A 19,871-nucleotide genomic window follows, 5' to 3' on the forward strand; every position below is an offset into this window, starting at 1 on the left:
AGGAACAAAAGCAACCAGACAACAGAAATATTAATACTGACATTTTAAATAATAAAATGAAAACAAATGACCATGAACAATTTTAAAACACACTGTTTGACTTCTAAGATTTAAAAAAATGTCATATTTATAGATCAAGTATGTCTTTGTGAAGGTACTCATTCCAATAATACTACTTAGAAATATTTCTAAGTGATTGTGGTACATTTTAGGTGGAAACTAAAGCTCTTTCCCCTCACTATATGCAGCAAGCAATTCCTAATAATAAACAATACACAGTAGGTCTTGAGATTGGTGACATATTTATATTACATACAGGACAAATGTCTTAACCATGCATAGCATTACAGTATCACATTTAACACTATTGTACAAAAATAACAAATGACACGGTGTATGGGTAAATGTCTTGCAGTTATGCATATTTTGTGCATCTTTACTAAGGAACCCAGATTAAATTAAATCAAAAACTCCAAGATGTTGACAACACTAGAGTTTAATCAGGAGCTGTCAGCACACAATATGTTAAATGAAGTGTAGGGCACGCAGATCCAAAACAAAACAAAATAACAGGATGAGCCATTTTTCTTGTGTGTTAAGCAATTTGATCTCATACAGTCACATTAGTACAGAGGCATCATTCCATAAATGGAGGAGGGCATGCTACTGCAGTTAAAAGTGCCATAAATACTGCTTTCGGCTCTTTATCATCAATAAAAAATATTTCCCATTTGGTATAATTATCTGTACAGTAGCAGATTGAGCCCTACATTCATAGCCTTTGCTGTTATGATGCCCCTGCAGATGGAATACTGCGAGATCCACTTCTACCTAGTAAAAGGAATCCTCTCAGAAGTTAGCATTCCATTAGCAGGTGAGTGAAATACTAAACGTCCATTTTGTTCATGTTCTGTTCACTATTAGAAGCCCTTTATGTAGCAATAGGCCTCCAGAGATGAGAGAAGAATGTACATTAACCAAAGCAAAGTGAAACTTACTGAGGTTAAAATCTTGGCAGTCCGTGGTCCACCCAACTCGCCACCAATCTCTGGCTTCCTTCGGTACAGTAACACACCAAAGTTTATGAAAGCAAATATAGTATAGAGAGTGACTGAAAAGGCCAGGTTTCCAGGCAGCACCTCAAACTTCTTTCCCTGAGCATTCCAATAGATTGCTGCAACTGTCCAGGCCACCCCAATTCCTAAGAAAATATTCACAGCATTGCTCCCAGTCACATTACCAATAGAAGCATCAGCATACTGGTCTTGAATTGCAGCTACTTTACTGGCAAAGGTATCTGTAAAACAAAACAAGAAACAACAAGCTCTTTAAATTGTTAGACTATCAAGTTGTCATCTTACGCAGGTTGTAATATTAATTCAACTTGTTGGTATTGTCATTAATTTCCATGTCAGCGAGTAAATTCTCTGTAATAAATGTCACCTGAGGAAGAAATAACTATTAGTTTTCACAAGGCCATAACAGGCTCAAATACACTGGGTTTTTGGACAATATTTTCCACTGCACATTTGTAAAATGGCCCAGGAAAATGGTTTGGATTTAAGATGGGGAGGCAGTAAAATAATAATAATCTCTGTGGACTAATAACAGTAATGCAACACCAATGTTCTGGCAACGTAAAATTACGCCATGGCAGATGGTAAAAGATTAATTTGACAAAAATCGGAACTATTTTCATAGAGACCATGTCAATGTAGGCCCCCTACAGGTAGAAATGGGGGAATGTACAATAGGGGACAAAGAAATGGCTGAGCAACTGAATACATACTTTGGTTGTCTGCACAAAAAGGGACACAAATCAGTTAACAGAAATGATGCAGAATGCAAAATTTAGTGACAGGGAAGAACTGAGGGAGATCAATATGAGTAGAGAAATGGTGCTGGGCAAATTGAGGGGATTGCAGGCAGATAAATCCCCAGGGCCTGACAATCTACATTCCAGAGTACTTAAGGAAGTGGTTCTAGAAATAGTGGAAGTATTGTTGGTTGTCTTCCAGGATTCTATAGACTCTGTTACAGTCCCGGCACATTGGAGGGTACCTAATGTAACTCTAGTACTCAAAAAGGGAGGCAGAGAGAAACTAGGGAATTATAGACCAGCAAGCCTAACATTCGTAGTGGGGAAAGTTCTCGAATCCATTATCAAGGACCTTATACCTGAGCATTAAGAAAGCAGTGGCAGGATCAGAATCAGCATGGACTTATGAAGGGAAAGTTATGCCTGACAAATCTATTGGAATTCTATGAAAATGTAACTAGTAGAATTGATAAGGGGGAGCCAATTGATGTGGTACATTTGGACTTTCAGAAAGTGTTTGACAAAGTCCGGCATGAGAGATTATTGTGCAAGATACAAGCGGATGGGATTGTGGCAAGTGTATTGAGATGGAGTGAAAACCACTTGGCAGAGAAGAAACAAATAGAAGGAACTAATGGGTCCTTTTCAAATTGGCAGGCAACTAGTAGGATGCCACAGGGATTTGTGCTGGGACCCCAGCTATTCACAATAAACATTAATGATATGGATGAGGGAAGAAAATGTAACATCTCAAAGTTTGCAGATGATACCACATTGGGTGGGAGGGTGAACTGTGATGAGGATGCAGAGATCCTTCAGGTTGGGTGAGTGGGCAAATGAATGGCAGATAATTGGGTAAATATGAGGTTATTCACTTTGGAAACAAAAACAAGATTACTACTTGAAAGGCTGTAAATTGGGAGAGACGAGTGTGCAGCAGGACCAGGGTGTTCTTGAGCACCAGTCGCTGAAAGTAAGCATGCAGGTGTAGCAGGTGGTAAAGAAGGCCAATGGCATGTTGGCCTTCATTATGAAAGGTTTCGAGTTCAAGAGCAGGGATGTGTTGTTGAAGTTGTACAGGGCCTTCGTGAAGAATATTTTGTGCAGTTTTGGTCTCTTTTTTGAGGAAGGATGATCTTACCCTCGAGGGAGTGCAGCGAAGGTTTACCAGGCTGATTCTGGAGATGGTGGGACTGACATATGAGGAGAGATTGACTAGGTTAGGATTATTTTCACTGGAGTTCAGGCCTGTGAGGGGGGGCCTCATAGAGACTTATAAAATTCTAACAGGACTAGGCAGGGTAGATGCAAGGAGGATGTTCCTGATGGTGGGTGTGTTCAGAACCAGGGGTCACAGTCTGAGGATTTAGGTGGACCATTTAGGACGGAGATGAGACTTTTCTTCACCCAAAGAGTGGTGAGCCTGTGGAATTTATTACCACAGGAAGTAGTTGATGCTAAAACACTGAATACATTCAAGAAGCGGCTAGATATAGCACTTGGGGCGAATGGGGAGAAAGCAGGATTAATCTACTGAGTTGGACAGCCAGTCATGATTGTGATGAATGGCTGAACTGGCTTGAAGGGCCAAATGGTCTCCTCCTGCTCCTATCTTCTATGCTTCTACTGTTGACTGTCTTAAGAATCTATCTAGTTCACTAAAGCTCTTTAGGAAGGGAAATCTGCCATCCTTACCTGACCCACACTTGACTCCAGACCCACAGCAGTGTGCTTCACTCTCACCTGTCCTCTGTAATGGCCAAGCAAAAGACTTGCTTCAAGGGAAATTAGGGATGGGCAACAAAGGCTGGCTGAGCCAATGATATCCATGCCCCTTGGAAAATGAAAGAAAAATGTACAGACCAGATGCACAGCTCCTATTTGTGGACATAATCTGAGCCAGCTTTGAATTAAGGTAGAAGTAGGAGCCAGTGAAAGCAATGTGGTTTACCAGGCACCATAACCATTTTCATCTGTAAAATGCAAACCAATTCCTATCTCAAAATAAGTTCTCGTCAGAAACAGTGAGAAGCAAATTGAAGAGAGGCGAAAGGAAAGCAAGAGAGTTAGGGAAATGAGAGGTTGAGAGCTAGTGAGTGAGAAGGAAAGACAAAAGAGGAGCTGAAAATAATTACAGAAAAATACATTGGAAAAAAATAGAGAAGCAAATAGAGATGGAGGGAAACACAGACACAAGTTTAAAGAGTGAAGATTGGGTGGTGAAGCATCCTCATGTCTGTGTTAATTCTGAAATTATGCCCTCTCATCCTAGACTCTCCCACAAGACCATAAGACATAAGAGCGGAAGTAAGGCCATTCGGCCCATCGAGTCCACTCCGCCATTCAATCATGGCTGATGGGCATTTCAACTCCACTTACCCGCATTCTCCCCGTAGCCCTTAATTCCTTGTGACATCAAGAATTTATCAATCTCTGCCTTGAAGACATTTAGCATCCCGGCCTCCACTGCACTCTGCGGCAATGAATTCCACAGGCCCACCACTCTCTGGCTGAAGAAATATCTCCGCGTTTTTGTTCTGAATTTACCCCCTCGAGGTGTGGGGACCAAAACTGGACACAGTACTCCAAATGGGGCCTAACCAGAGCTTTATAAAGAGGAAATGGAAACAGTCTTTCCACATCTACCCTCTGAAGTCCCCTAGAATTTTGTATGTTTCAATAAGGATGCCTCTCATTTTGCTAAATTCCAAAGAGTATAGGCCCTCCACTCTTTCACCTCCCTCACTGCATGGTACCAACTTGGCCCTGGCAATACCACACGCTCCCATTGAGATGGCTATTTCTGATGGCTATTTCCAATAAAGTCTGACTGCAGTTTGGTCAGGAGCTCTGAGGGGAGGGACCTTCTTACCAGATGCAGGAAGAAGTCTCAGCTCAAGGAAATGAATGGTCTGTGGATAGTAATGTTGTGGGACTAGGTGCCAGAGTGGACCCGTTCACTTGGTGGGGTGGAGGATGGGTGATTATGGTGGGTGCAGTGTCCCTGCCTGGCACTACTTGAAATTCCAAAACAATAACTTCAACGTTTCATGTAACTAAGCTGTTGTGACATGCTACATTCCAAGTAAGAGCCACATTGAATTTTTAAAAGCAAACCATTGATGGGATGCAGATGACTTTCTCTTCAATGTACCAGATGGATAAGGACAGCACATTCCCATCTCATTTGGGGAACTATTCCATACTTTAGGATTTATAAAGGCCAGCTGTTCCGATTAAGACATGCTAAGACAAATACAATGTTTCCAACCAATGTTTCACACTGCGATGTGAATCCATGCCCTTAGAATTGTTCATATAAGCCTACAGATTACAGGTCCAGCTACAGAATCACTACTCTACAACATTTTAGGATAGCATGGTGGCTCAGTGGTTAGCACTGCACCAGGAAGCCAGGTTTGATTCCACTCTTGTGTGTATGTGTGGAGTTTGTACATTCTTGCCCTGTCTGCATGGGTTTCTTTCGGGTGCTCAGGTTTCCTACCACAGCCTAAAGATGTGTAGGTTAGGTGGATTGGTCAAGGGAAATGCAGGGATTTAGGGTTAGAATGGGGAGGTGGATCTGGGTGGGATGCTCTTTGGAAGGTTGATGTGGACTCGATGGGCCGAACGGCCTGCTTCCACACTGTAGGGATTCTATGATTCACTTCTAGACTTCAACAACACTCACTCCACTCATACCTTTCTCACTGTAACTTATTTCACAATTCTGTCACAATGCTGTTCCATGCTCCAGTGATAAATAGTCGACCGAGACATTACTTCAGAGTAGTCTTAGGTCCAATCTGGAGGAATCTAACATGTAAAAAAGAATTAACTTCTTTCTTAGCATTCTTCATACATACTGAGAGAGACTGGGCAGCCACTTGTATATGAAGTACTCTGTTATATCCATCACAACATATACTCACAATAAATTAAATAATATCTGAATCAATATATATCACTTTCAGAAGCTACTAAATTCCCTAATTTTTGCATTATTTGCATCATTGTGCGCAGTGGAAATTTCCATCAGTGTTGCCCATTCCGCCAAAACCGCCCTCACCCCATTGCATTCATCAAGCAATTTGTGAACAACCTTTGTGTTTAATACCTTTCACTAGAATATGCTTCCAAATTCAGGTAACCTTTAGTTTTTTCCAATTTTCCTGAAACTCAATTGGCACCAACATTTTGATGAATGCTCCACTCATAACTCTCTCATTGTAATTTATTTTTTAATTCCATTCTGAGTTCCAATCACAATATAGTCTTGGCTCTCCTCCCAGGTTGCAATTTATTTCAAAACCTGAATTTGTTCCTTCATACTACGTACACTGTATCACTGTCAAAAAAAGAATCAGAGTGATGAGTCAGGTCTCAGAAAACAATAAAGGATACCATGACCGTTTTTCATTCCACACAGTGACACAAATCTTATTTACAACATATTATTTTGTACCTGACGCATGTAGAATCCCAGTGTTGTGGTCAAAACCAGATTACAGAGAAACCTACACCCATTAAAACTTCAGTTGAACCTTTCTAAAATTAGGTTCTAGGGACATGGTAGTTGGTGGGGGGAGGGGGACTTAAAATAATGTGGAAAAGCAGAGTTGGGGAGACAGAGACAGTGTGTGTGAAAGCACGTTAGTGTGAGTGTGTGTATTGTTTGTGTGAGTGAGTATGAATGAATGAGTATAACTGAGTGTGTGTGAATGAGTACGAGTGTGAGTGAGTGAATGATTGAGTGGGGAGTGAGTAAGGGAGGGAGGGATGGCTTAAATCAGGGAAGGTGGGTGAGGAAGATCCAAAGCTTCTCAGCACTATGGAAATACATGGAGATTGCAGAGGATTGTTTCCCCCAGCCACAGGCCAATTGATGCCCTTCTATAGACAATTAAGGGCAACTTAAGGGCTTTCTCCTGCCCTTTTGAACAGAGTGTTGGTTCCTTCAGGGAGATGGGAAAATGCCCAGCAAATGTTCAGTGCCTCCCTGTGGGCATAGGGATGGATGGGGGCCCCTCACAACTGGGGACTCTGAATCCTACAGAAAAGTATTTCCAGCAAGAATAGTCACCCTTGTGACAACTACCATGCCACTTTCACCAACCACAATCATTCCCACTCTCTCAGCCCGCACACTCGAGCCCGGGTGACTGACTGCAGCAACTCAGTCCCCATGTACTTCCTGCCAAGAGCAGTACCCATCACTGCCAGTGGAACTGCTGCTGGGATTAGAAATTGCTTCTCATTAGTCAGTAGGTTCTGGAGGCAGGATCTTGTCTCTGAAAAGAGATGGGAGCAGCTCATTGGTACCTGACTGTCCCAGAATCTAGTCCCAGAAATTGCTGCGGTAAAGCTGTCCCTGTTGTGACCTGTGGTTCAGACATGAGATTATTTAATGTATTACTGAGTACTTTCAGTGTCTGCTGCAGAAAATGACTGCCCCCATTTTAACAGATCAATCCAAGAAAATCAATTGTAGAAATCTCATTTACCTACTTCGCCCAAAAAGTAAAGTCACTGGGTATTGAATGACAATTGGTTGGAATGAGCTTTCCCAAGCACACTGGATAGTTTCAAATAAAAATACATTCTGAGAAGGGCAATCGTGTGGGAACCAAAGTTATATTACTTCAGATATCATAAAAATAGACATCTTTTAATGCTTCTGCTACTTTGATTAAACTTTGTTATATATATCATTCACTTTCTTTTGCAGGAGAAAAGATCTACTTCACCATTTTCAATGCATTAGATGCTGCTGTCCATTACACCTCCAATTTTGGCGTCATCTGCAAACTCACTAACCATTCCTCCTATATTCACATCACACTCATTTATATAAATGACAAAAAGCAGTGGACCCAGTGCCGATCCTTGCAGCATACCACTGGTCACAGGCCTACACTTCGATAATGTTCTTCATGTATAAAAACTAATCCCAATTTATTCCAATCAAAACAAAACCTGTGGATCCTGGAATTCCCTTCCTATTCCTTAAATCAATTCAAATAAACTCCGAACAATACAGCAAAATAAGGATTCCAATTCAACATATTGAAACTTTTATTTGTGGGAGGTGGACTGGCCAGCAATTTTTGCCTGTTGCTCGTTACCCTTGAGAAGGTGGTGGTTCGCTGCCTTCTTGAACCGCTGCAGTCCCCCTGCTGTGAGTTGACCCACAATACCATTAGGGAGGGAAATCCAGGATTTTGACCCAGAGACAGTGAAGAAACTGCAATATGTTTTCAAGTCAGGAATGGAGAGTGGCCTGGAGGGGAACTTGAATGTGGTCATGGTCCCATATATCTGCTGCCTTTCTCCTTCTAGATGGAAGTGGTTGTGGGTTCTGGAAGGTGTTGTCTTGAGAACCTTCAGTGAATTTCTGCAGTGCATCTTGTAGATAGTACACACTGCTGCTATTGAGTGCCGGTGGTGGAGGGAGTGGATGCTTGTGGATGCTGTGCCAATCAAGTGGGCTGCTTTGTTATGGATGGTATCAAGCTTCTTGAGTGTTGTTGGGGATACGCTCATCCAGACAAGTGGACAGTGTTCTACCACATAGGCTTTGGGGAGTTAGGTGAGTTACTCACCGCAGTCTTCCTAGTCTCTGACCTGCTCTTGTAGGTACTGTGTTTATGTGGTGAGTCCAGTTGAGTTTGTGTCAGCTCTCACACAGATTGCGACATTACATTTTGGATACTGTTTGAAAGCATTTCTGGCTGATAAGTACAGAACATGGGTATGATGAAGATAAGAACGGCCTGTCGCAGAGCTGTTTACCTGTGGAGTGTGCTTTCCTCAAGTGTTGATGAGGAATTGTTTTTGAGAATGAAGGGAAATTCCTGAGATGGCCATGCAAGGATCACAGAGCTATAGGCCATCCAGTTGGAAATGCCACATTCAGCCCATTCATTGCCAGCATGTTGTTAAAGTCAAAGGGGCATTCATCATTGCCATGTCCACACTGTAAGTGATCTAATCTAATCTAAAAAAAAAAAGAGCTATAGGCCATCCAGTTGGAAATGCCACATTCAGCCCATTCATTGCCAGCATGTTGTTAAAGTCAAAGGGGCATTCATCATTGCCATGAGTGGGCCTTCCCCTGACTTTTCAGGCAAGGGGTCAGTGTTAAAAGGCTCTGTGAGATCTCAAATCTATTTTAGTTGGGAAATGCCAAATGGAAGATCCATCTCAGCTTCCCCACTGGTCCCCAGCATTACAAATACCAGTCTTCGGTCAATTCAATTCACTCCAAGTGATGCCAAGAAATGGTTGGAATCACTGGATACTGCAAATCCTATGGGCCTTGACAATGTTTCAGCAATAGTACTGAAGACTTGTGCTCCAAAAATAGTTGCCACTCCTAACCAGGCTATTCCAGTACAGCGTTGAGAGTGTGTTGCTGGGAAAGCACAGCAGATCAACAGCATCTGAGGAGAAGGAGAATCAATGTTTCGGGCAAAAGCCCTTCATCAGGAATGAGGCTTATGGGCCAGGGGGTGGGTGGGGACCTGAGAGATAAATGGGAGGGGGCGGGGTGGGATTGGGGAGAAGAAGGTAGCTGAGAAAGTGATAGGTAGATGAAGGTAAGGGAGAAGGTGATAGTCCGGGGAGGAGGGAGGAGGTGGGGGGTGATGGACAGGTCCGGAGGGCGGTGCCAAGTTGGAGGCTTGGGACTGGGATAATGTTGGGGGTAGGGGAAATGAGGAAGCTGTTGAAATTCAGATTTATCTGGTGTGGTTGCATGGTCCCAAGGCAGAATATGAGGCATTCTCCCCCCAGGCATTGCGTGGTAACAGTTTGGCAGTGGAGGAGGCCCAGGACCTGCATATCCTTGACAGAGTGGGAGGGAGAGTTGTAATGTTCAGCCACGGCGTGGTGGGGTTGGTGGGTACAGGTGTCCCTTCAGGCACGGGGTTGTGGGGTTGGTGGGTGTGGGTGTCCCAGAATCTGCAGTCCTCACTTTCTCCTATTCCAGTACAGCTACAACGCTGTCACCTAACTTTCAATGTGGAAAATTACCCAGGTATGTCCTGTATGTAAAAATCAGGACCAATCTACCTCTGCTAATTGTCACCCCATCAGTCCAACCGCAATCATTAGCAAAGTTTATGGAAGGTGTCATCAACAGTGAAATCAAGCGCACGTGCAAAGGAATAACTTGTTCAAGTGATGCCCAGTTTGGGTTCCACTCAGCTCTAGATCTCATTAAGATCTCTTGGTCCAGACATGAACAAATGAGCTGAACTTGAGATGTGAGGTAAGACTGACTTGTCTTTGATGTCAAGACAACATACTGGGTATGACGTCAAAGAGACCTGGCAAAATTAGACTCAATGGGAATCAACTCTGGGGTGGTTGGAGTCATACCTGGCACATAGGAAAATGGCCATGGGTGTTGAAGGTCAGTTATCTCAGCTCTAAGACATCTCTGCAGGAATTCCTCAGGATAGTGTCCTAGGCCCAAGCATTTTCAATTGCTTCATCAATTACCTTCCCACCATCATAAGGTCAGAAGTGGCAATGTTCACTGAGTCTGTGTACATATTCAGCAAGAGTTGAACAATACCCAGATTTGGATTGATAAGTGACAAGTAACAACCCTGTCACACAAGTGCCAGACATTCACTATATTGTGAAATAGTGAGCTGTTGAGGATCATGAGAATCTGGCACAAAAGAGAAATAGACACTTGGGGCAGATGATCAATGTTCTTGCAGAATGAAAGGGCTGAATGGTCAACCTTTGCTTCAATTTTTTAAAATTTTCTGCTTAGCTCCAACAAGACAGAATCTAACTATTGCTTCTTATATTCCATCACTGAATTTCCTGCTATCAACATCCTGGACCTTATCACTGACCAGAAACTGAACTGCACAAGCCATACAAATACTACTGATACAAGAGATCAGATGCTCAGAATACTGCAGTGAATAACTCATCTCCTGACTCCCAAAGCCTGTCCGCTATCTACCAGGTGCAAGTGAGAAATGTGATGGAATACATCCCACTTGCCTGGATGAGTGCAACTCCAACACATTCTAGAAGCTTGACACTATTCAGGATATAGTGAGCTGTTTGACTGAATCCCTATCCATGACCTTCAGTGTTCACTCTCTGCACTGCTGACGAATAGGTGGTAATAATGTGTACGATCTACAAAGTACATTACAGTAACTCACCAGAGCTCCTTCAACAGCAACTTCTGTATACTAAACCTCTATCAACTAGAAATACAAGGGCAAGAGATGCATGAGAATACTAGAACTTACAAGTGTCTCTCTAAGCTACTCATCATCCTGACTTGGAATGATTGCGCTGCCCATTATTATTCTTCCCTTTAGAGTCCTTAAAATCTAAAGACTGCAGCAGTTCAAGGAAACAACTCACCTCACCTTCTCTAGGGCAATGAGCGATGGGCAATAAATGTTTGCCTTGGGAACGATGCTCGCATCCCATGCATTAATTTTTTACTCAATTCCACAGTAACCCATTCTTAAGAGCTTTAAGAGACAAAATAATCAAGATTTAAATGACTGAACAATCAGCCTTTCCAGCATATCCAGCTTTGTCACTCACATTATGTTTTGAGCCCTGGTTAAGAGACAGCAATCTGGGGGTATTTAGAGAGTGAAGTATGCAGTGAGGGGTGCACGGAGCTTAAATGGATAGAAGAATCTGGACACTAAGATAAGAAAGAGAGCAGTTGCTCACTGCAGGATCAGGAGATATCTGTTCTCAGTTGAATAGCTTTGAAAGCCAAATGTCATGGGCCTTACTTTTGAAAGAAGATGCTTGCAAGGCATGTCCAGTCATTGGGTGACTCTGAGGATGTGCAGCAGATGTTAAGAAAGAGTATGCTGACAAATTTGGGCTCCAGAGTTTATAGTCCACTTTCTAGTGTAGACAATGAGAAAAGAAACCTCAAGTTTAAAGCCAACAATGACAAATAACGAATGCTAATAATACATCTGAAACACATTACTTAGCCATTACTGACATTTACATCCAATTAGAAAAAAAACCCTGCTATATTCTGCCTTGTAAATTGCGCTTAGGAAAAATTTATCTAATGATACCTGCCTAACGGTGCTCTTTTTTCTGTGCATTGTCGAGAAATTACATCAATCATATGATTAATCTACAACTGAGGCTTTATTCTTTACAGTAAGATGTCTTTTATAGCTGTATATCTATGAACTTTCCAAAAAAATTGATTCTATTATAAATGATTCCATCCTTAGCTGCACTTATTAACGTGGAGAATGATTAGTAATTAAGCTAACAAAAATGGACAAGCCTGAGTTACTATATGTTCTGTATCTCATTTATCTGCACATATGTCTATCTTACACATCCATATATATAATATGCGCATACTCCCCACCTCTCCTAAATCTGATCTCCTAGAGGTAAGAAACAAAAAAAATTCACGATTTGAGGTAAAAGAAACAGCTCAGGTAAACTGCTTCCCTTTAGGTAATTCAAGCAACTAATATTTCTGTTGGTATATGAAACACAAATTGTACTGATGGAGTGCAAGTTCTATAATAAACAAAATAAACAATAAAATGAGGCTTTATAAACAGAGAAATTTAAAAAAATCTATGAATAATAATAAAAGAGAAAATCAAATAGTACAGGGAATAATTCTGAAAGGAGCATCATGATCAGAACGAGTAACACAGAGGATAAATTAATTTATTGAAGCGTAAGTATGACCATTTGGGGTGCAAAAGCAAATCTCACAGAGAATGAAGGAGTGGTGAAGATAGGTAAAGCGCAGACTCGATCATAAACACCTACAAAGGCAGGGGATAACAGTGAGTGGGGAAGGAGCATGATCCTGCTCACAGACACCAAAGCAGTTATACAGAATAATAGAGAAGGAGAGAGAATGGGGAAACAGGGTGGACCTGAACAAAACAGGGTGGACCAGCAGCGGTGGCTGAGAATGAAAGAGAGGCAGAGTGGCAAAGTAGGAAAGACCAAGCAATTAGCACATATGAGAAGTGACATCAGAACAAGCTATCATGTATGGTGGACATACCGGTAAGCTTTATATTTCTATTTGAAGATAATGTAATCAAACATGAGCCAATTATTTTGCAAACTATTGAGACCAAATCACAGAACTACAGAATTATTGTGGAACAGAAGGATGTCATTCAGCCAATAGTACCTTTACCAACTCTAATACCAAGGGCTAATTTCCGGCCTTTTCTCTATTTCTCTGCACATCATTTCTATCACAATAACCCTCCAATGCCCTCTTGAATGCCTCAACTGAAACTGCCTCCACCAGATTTCCAGGTAGTGCATTCCATACCCTAACCACTCACTGGGTAAGAAAGGTTTTTCTCACATCACTCTTGCTTCTTCTGCACATCACATTAAGTTTGTACATTTACAAATCAGAAGAAAAATAAATTGCAGGGTGATGGCAAATAGTAAGGGGAGGGAAAGGCTAGCTGAGTTGTTCCTGGGGCTAGCACAGATATTACAGGTGGAACGGCCTTCTTCTTTGCTGTAACCATTCTATGATCATAACACATTCAGTCTTCACAGGACAGTGTGATGGTGGGAATCAAAAGAGAGAAGCAATTGGTCAATGTGATTGAAGTTAAGAATAGAACAGCAGAGAAGGAGGCCAGTGGGCCTACTATGTTTGAGCAGACACTAACAGAGTTAGTCAATGAGTCAAAATTCCTGGCCCTTATTCTCTTATTCAGTTAACCAATCCCAAGTTATCTGGTTCCACATATTTCAGATCATTACAACTTCTGACATATCATATATTTCCCTCATCATTAACTTAGTCCTTCAGACTGAAATTTGAACTTGTGCCTGCGGATTACTGACCCTCCTGCCAAAGGAAATCACCTCCTTGTTTACTCTATCAAAAATATTTCATGATTTTGAAAATCTTCAATTAAAACCTTTCCAAAACTAGCTTTGCTCTAAGGAGAACAATCCCAGTTTTTTGTATGCACCTACAAATAAAGTTCCACTTCGCTGGTCTCTTTCTAGTAAATATTCTCTGCAACCACCGAAGGTGTGATTATCAAAATTGGACACAATACTCCCGTTGGGGTCTGATATATTTAGTAGCAGTCTTCCACCTTCAGCTTTGTGCTGTGAGGGTCAACATTGCCTTAAATATTGCCTGATGTGGTTTAGGATGGAGTCCTACTTAATCACAGCCACATTTGCTGCAGGGGACAGAGGACAGAGAAGGTGTGTGATTCCCTAGCCTCTATTTTCCAAGGAGCTCTGTTCCAGGCTAGCTGAGCTTGACATTTCTGCTTGTCTCTTCCAGTGCCCCTCTAAAGAGTCAGCTTCCAGAGGTGCCAGCGATTTGCAACTGTCTCCTGGGTGTCTGTGTCAAAGTCTGTCTTGCTTGCAGGTGTCCTTATAGGGGTGGTATGGAAGCCTAGGACGTTTCCACCCAGTGATCAGTTCAGAAGAATTCTGATATTTGGTTTCATTGATCTGATACATAGAAACATAGAAAATAGAAGCAGGAGTAGGCCATACGCCCATTCCAGCCTGTTCCACCATTGAATATGATCATGGTCGATTACCCAACTCAGTAACTTATTCCGGGTTTCGCCCCATATCCTTTGGCCCCCGATGAACAGAAGCAAGTATTGGCGTTGCCTTAGCTATGGAATTAATATGCTGCAGGCACAAATTGTCCAAATTTTTCAGGCTATTCTCTTAAATTAGGCTGACTTTTCTATATTTGTCAGCTTTCCTGCTGTCACCCTTTCATTGAACATGGCTCCAGCTTTTGGCATACTTGACACAAATGGTGCTGAACATTATGCAATCATCAGTGAGTATCCCCGCTTCTGATCTTACGATGGAGGGAAGATCACTAATGAAGCGTTAAAGATGTTTGATCCAAGATACTATCCTGAGGAATTTCTGCTGCAATGTTTTGGGACTGAAATAGTTTAGCTCTAGCAGCCAATGCCATTTTCCTTTGAATCTGGTACCCAACCAATGGAGAAATTTCCCCCCAATTCCAATTTTGCCAGGGTTCCTTGATGCCACACTTGGTCAAATTTGGCCTTGATGTCAAGGACATCACTCTCACCTCATCTCTGGAATTCAGCTCTTTTGTCCATGTTTTAACCAAGGGTGCAATGAGGCCAAGAACTAATTGACCTTGGCAGAAAGTAAACTGAGCATCAGTGGGCAGGTTTTTTGTTTGGAAGTGACACTTGTATGCGTTGCTATCAACCTAGTTATGTATTGTTGATCATCAGTAAATTATATAAGTAGCCCCTTCTATTACTTTGTTGATAATCAAGAATAAATCGATTCAGCAATAACTGGTTAAGTTAGGTTTGCCCTACTTTTTTTGAACAGGATATACCAAGGCAATTTCCCACACTGTCATATAAATGCCAAATTGTGTATAGACAGTTGATTCAGTTATAATCAAAACAGCTTATTCAACAATAACACAATCTGAAATATTAAGGTTCAAAAGTTAACTTCTGCAAGCAGCAGAGATGTTTATCCCATATTAATGACTTTCAATGACAGTTTACTAGCTGCCTTAAATGCTGACACAGCCCCTTTTAAAACACACTCCAATGCATACATGTGCCTCCTCTGTGAAGAACCATGTAAAATATTCTTTTGATAATATTTTTTGCAGAATTCATCATTTTGATAGATCTGTTGAAAAAAAAATTCTTGTGAAGACCTGTATAGCTCAACAATTAATCATTCTGAGTTGACTGTAATTATATTTCGTTTTAGTATAGTTTGCTAGCACTTCTTCCCTGGGGAAGGTATCCAACACATACCTGACTCCAATCTACAATTTCAAAAATGTCATTACAAACAGGTACTTTAAGGCATGCACTGAGAAAAATAATCCGGTGAGCTATACTTAATGTTAATATAGTAGAATCATACAGTACAGAAGAGGTCATTTGGCCCATTGAGTCTCTGCTGCCAAAAATACACTCCTACCTACAAGAGTCCCACTTTTCCAAATAAGGCCCATAGCCTTGAATGTTCTGACATTTCAAGTACTCATCCAAGTACTTTTTAAAGGTTGTGAGGTTTCCTGCCTTAATTACCCTCCCAGGCAGTGCATTCCGGACCCCCACTACTCTCTGGGTGAAAAATGTTTTCAAGTTCCTTCCAAATTCCTGCCTTTTACTTTGGAATTGCTGCCTTGTTCTTGTCCCTTCTTTTAAGGGAAACAGCTGCTTTCTATTCACATTGCATATGACCATCACAATATTATGCACCTCTATCAGGCTCCCCATCTCCCCCCAACATTCTCTGCTCAAAGAAATCAAACTGAGCATTTCCAGCCACTCTCCCTAGCTGAAATGTTCCTCTGCACCCCCTCCAGTGCAATCACATCTTTCTTAAGGTCTGGTGACCAAAACTGCACACAATATTCAAGCTGTGCCTTCATCAAAGTTCTGTTCAGCTCACATACAACCTCCCTGCCCTTACAATCCATACCATAACTGAAAAAGGCAAGCATCCCATTAAGGGGAGGTATTGGCCTAGTGGTATTATGGCTGGGCTATTAATCTAGTAAATGCAGGTTATGTTCTGGGGACCCAGATTCAAATCCTGCCACGGCAGACTGTAGAACCTGAATTCAATAAATATGAGTCTAATGATGACTATTAGTCAATTGTCAGCAAAATGCATCTGTTCTTTAACTTGCTTCGGGGAAGGAAACCACCATCCTTACCTGGGTTGACACACATACGACTCCAGACCACACCAATGTGGCTGACTCTTAACTGCCCTCTGGGACAATAAATGCTGGCCTTGATCCTGTGAATGAATTTAAAAAGTCTTAACTACCTTATTACCCTGCCCTGCCACCTGCAAGGATCTATAGACAAGCACCCCAGATCCTTGTATTCCTCTGAGTTTCCGAGTGTATTGTCATTCACTGAGTATTTCCTTGTTACCTTTTTCCAAAGTACATCACCTCATTTTTATCAGGGTTAAATACCTTCTGACCAATCCATCTGTATTGTACTGTAACCTAAGATCTTCTTTCTCACTGTCAACCACCCAGTCAATCTTTGTGTCATCCATGAACGTACTTATCATCAACATCACCCTTTGTCCTATATCATTGTTATATATCAACATTATCTCATGGGAATGTGGATCTACCTATAGCACATGGACTGCAGAGATTCAAAAAGGCAGCTCACTACCACCTTTCGCATGGTTAACTAGAGATGGAGAACAAATTATGGCCCAGTCAGCAACACACACATCCTATGGATGAATTGAAAAGAAAGCTGTCCACTGCGGGCTATACCACCAGATATAGTGGCTGCTGGCTGTAATGTTCCAGGAACTAGATCTGTGATCGTTGTTGGCTCTCTCTGGACTCAGGTGAGTGAAGGTGGGATGTAGATTATAGGGTTGAGGGTCATAGGAAGGAGGGGGTAGGATTCAGCGATCTCATCGTTGACTATAATTCTAACCCCAACAGCCTCAGGCATACAGAATGTGAGAGACAAGCCATTAGGGCATTGGAATAGTCAATTTTAGAAGGAGCAAACGCTTGCACGAGAGTTTCAGCAGAAGAAGAGCTAAGACAATAATGGAGTTGGGCGATGGATTAGTGGCATGGATTAGTGATTTCAAGCTCACCTTAGAATCAAATATGACAAAGTTAAGAAGCATGTTCATGAGCCTGATACCTAAATTGAGCAGTAGTACTCCCAGTGCACTTGATTACAAAGCTTGCTAAACTTTATTAAAAGTGTTCTAAAGCATTTATCCTGTCTTTGGGAATTAGTATTCTTCCCATTCAGCCAAATAGGTGCACTGCCTCAACCTGCACAGGTATTGGGATTGGCATACTAGGGTGGGAGAGAGATCATGAGAGATGGAGAGGCAGAATTTCAGAGAATACTTCAGAGTACTCAGAATAAGATTATTGCTAGTATAAAGATAAATTCTAAAGGGAGGTCTCATCATCCATGAATCATTAAAATATTTTGGAAAACATAAGAACTTAGGATAGGCAGTTCAGCCCCTTGAGCTGTTCCGCTATTCACAGATCACGGGCAGATCTGTGGCCTAATTTCACCAATTTGCCTTTGGTCCATGTCCCTTAATACCTCTGTTCAATAAAAAATAATCTATCTCAGATTTAAAATAAACAACAGATATAGCATCCACTGCTGTTTGTGGAAGAGAGTTCTAAATATCTACCAATCCTTGTGTCTAAAAGTGCTTCCTAATATCTCTCCTAAACAGTCTGGCACTAATTCTCAGACTGTGGCCCCTAATTCAAGAATCTCCAACCAATGGCAATAGGCTATCTTTATCTAGCCTATCATTTCCTTTTAATATCCTGAAGACTTCAATCAGATCACCCCTTAACCTTATAAATTCCAGAGAAGACAGGCCTGATTGGTATAATCTCTTCTTGTAACTTAATCGCGGAAGTCCAGCTATCATTCTTGTAAACCTACGTTTTACTCCCTCCAAGGGCAATATATCCTTCCTAAGGTGTGGTGCCCAGATCTGCTCACAGTACTCCAAGTGGGGTCTAATTAGGTTTGGATAACTGCAGCATAACTTCTGCATCCTGTATCCCAGTCCTGTAGATATAAAGGCCACCATTCCATTAGCTTTCTTGATTATTTTCTGCACCTGCTTGTGACATTTTAAAGATCTATGCACTTGAACCCCCAAGACTCTTTGGACATCCACTTAATACCCCGATCTATCCTTTTATGGTCTAAAATGGAAAACCTCATAGTTGTTTAAATTGAGATCCAGCTGCCACACTTTCACCCATTCAACTGGTCTATCGATATCCCTTTGTAATTTTATGCTATTGTCCACACGACAATGCCACCTAAGTTTGTGTATTTTAGTCACCTCTTCAAAAATTCAGAGAGGTTTGTCAGGAATGACCTACCTGTCTTGAATCTACATTAGCTCTCCCTGATTAACTGAAAAAATTCAAAGCATTCTGTTAGCCCTTTCAGGGGTATAACCTGGTTTGGTATTGTATTAAATGTTTCTTTAAACATCCTCCACTGTTCTTCTGTTGTTTTACCCATTAGTAGATTTTTCCAGTTTACTGTGGATACTCTCTGTCTCATCTTATTAAAGTCCGCCTTACCTAAATCTAAAGGTCTAGGAGTTGATTTATGCTTTTCACTTTCAAACGCTACACTGAGCTCAATCATAATTTGACAAATATGTTTACACACAATTAGGTTACCAATTAAATCCAGCTCATTACTAAATCCAATATTGTTTATTGATTTGTTGCATCCAGGACACTCAGATGATGCTGTGTCTTTAAGAGGTTATTTTGTTCTAACTTTTTCTTAAAGAGAAGCTTTAAGACTGAAGTCATGAGCTGTCTAATTGGAAAACCAGTAAAGTAAACAACTTGTGAGGTCTGGGGTTTTATTAAAAGTTGGAACAATAGAAGCAGGCTCAGCAGGTCAAGCTCCCACAGGACCCAGATCTTTAGTTGTAGCTTTCAGTATCAGAAGCTGCTGGGGTTGTGAAAAGCTGCCAAATCTGTCTTTGCTACTGCTGAAAGCTGGAGTTGTCTCTCTCTCAGAATTATCTTTTGATACTCTTTCCTCGATTGGAGAACTACATGTGGGACAATGTGTGTTCTGAATTTGCCTTTTGCCAAGACTGTGTTTATAAGATGTTACTATATTGGAACAGTTAGCCAGTAGCAGGGTGGCACAGTGGCACAGTGGTTAGCACTGCTGCCTCACAGCACCAGAGACCTGGGTTCATTTCCCGGCTCAGACGAAGCTTTCTGAATTGACAAACAAGTTGATTTTGGAGTAGCTTTTGAGAATAGGGGAGATAATTGTTGCAATCCTGTAATCTTTGGAAATAGCTAAAATCAACTGAAAATGAAGCAGCTTGAACATGAAAAGGAAATGACCATTTGGATACAGAACTGGCTCAAAGGCAGAAGACAGAGGGCGGTGGTGGTGGAGGGTTGTTTTTCAGACTGGAGGCCTGTGACCAGTGGAGT

General features: G+C 41.5%; 1 protein-coding gene across 7 annotated transcripts in view; it reads right to left on the reverse strand.

The window, feature by feature from the left end:
- Window positions 1-478: 478 nt before the first annotated feature.
- Window positions 479-19,871, reverse strand: part of LOC122548462 (sodium/calcium exchanger 1-like) — a 299,672-nt gene continuing 280,279 nt past the window's right edge. For all 7 annotated transcript variants that reach the window (XM_043687168.1, XM_043687171.1, XM_043687170.1 and 4 more), the window contains one exon: window positions 479-1,297. In XM_043687168.1, coding sequence (XP_043543103.1) covers window positions 921-1,297 — 377 coding nt within the window. In that variant the 3' untranslated portion in view covers window positions 479-920. The remainder of the gene's footprint in view (window positions 1,298-19,871) is intronic.

The sequence above is a fragment of the Chiloscyllium plagiosum genome, chromosome 3 (genome assembly GCF_004010195.1).
Source record: "Chiloscyllium plagiosum isolate BGI_BamShark_2017 chromosome 3, ASM401019v2, whole genome shotgun sequence".
Classification (NCBI taxonomy): domain Eukaryota; kingdom Metazoa; phylum Chordata; class Chondrichthyes; order Orectolobiformes; family Hemiscylliidae; genus Chiloscyllium; species Chiloscyllium plagiosum.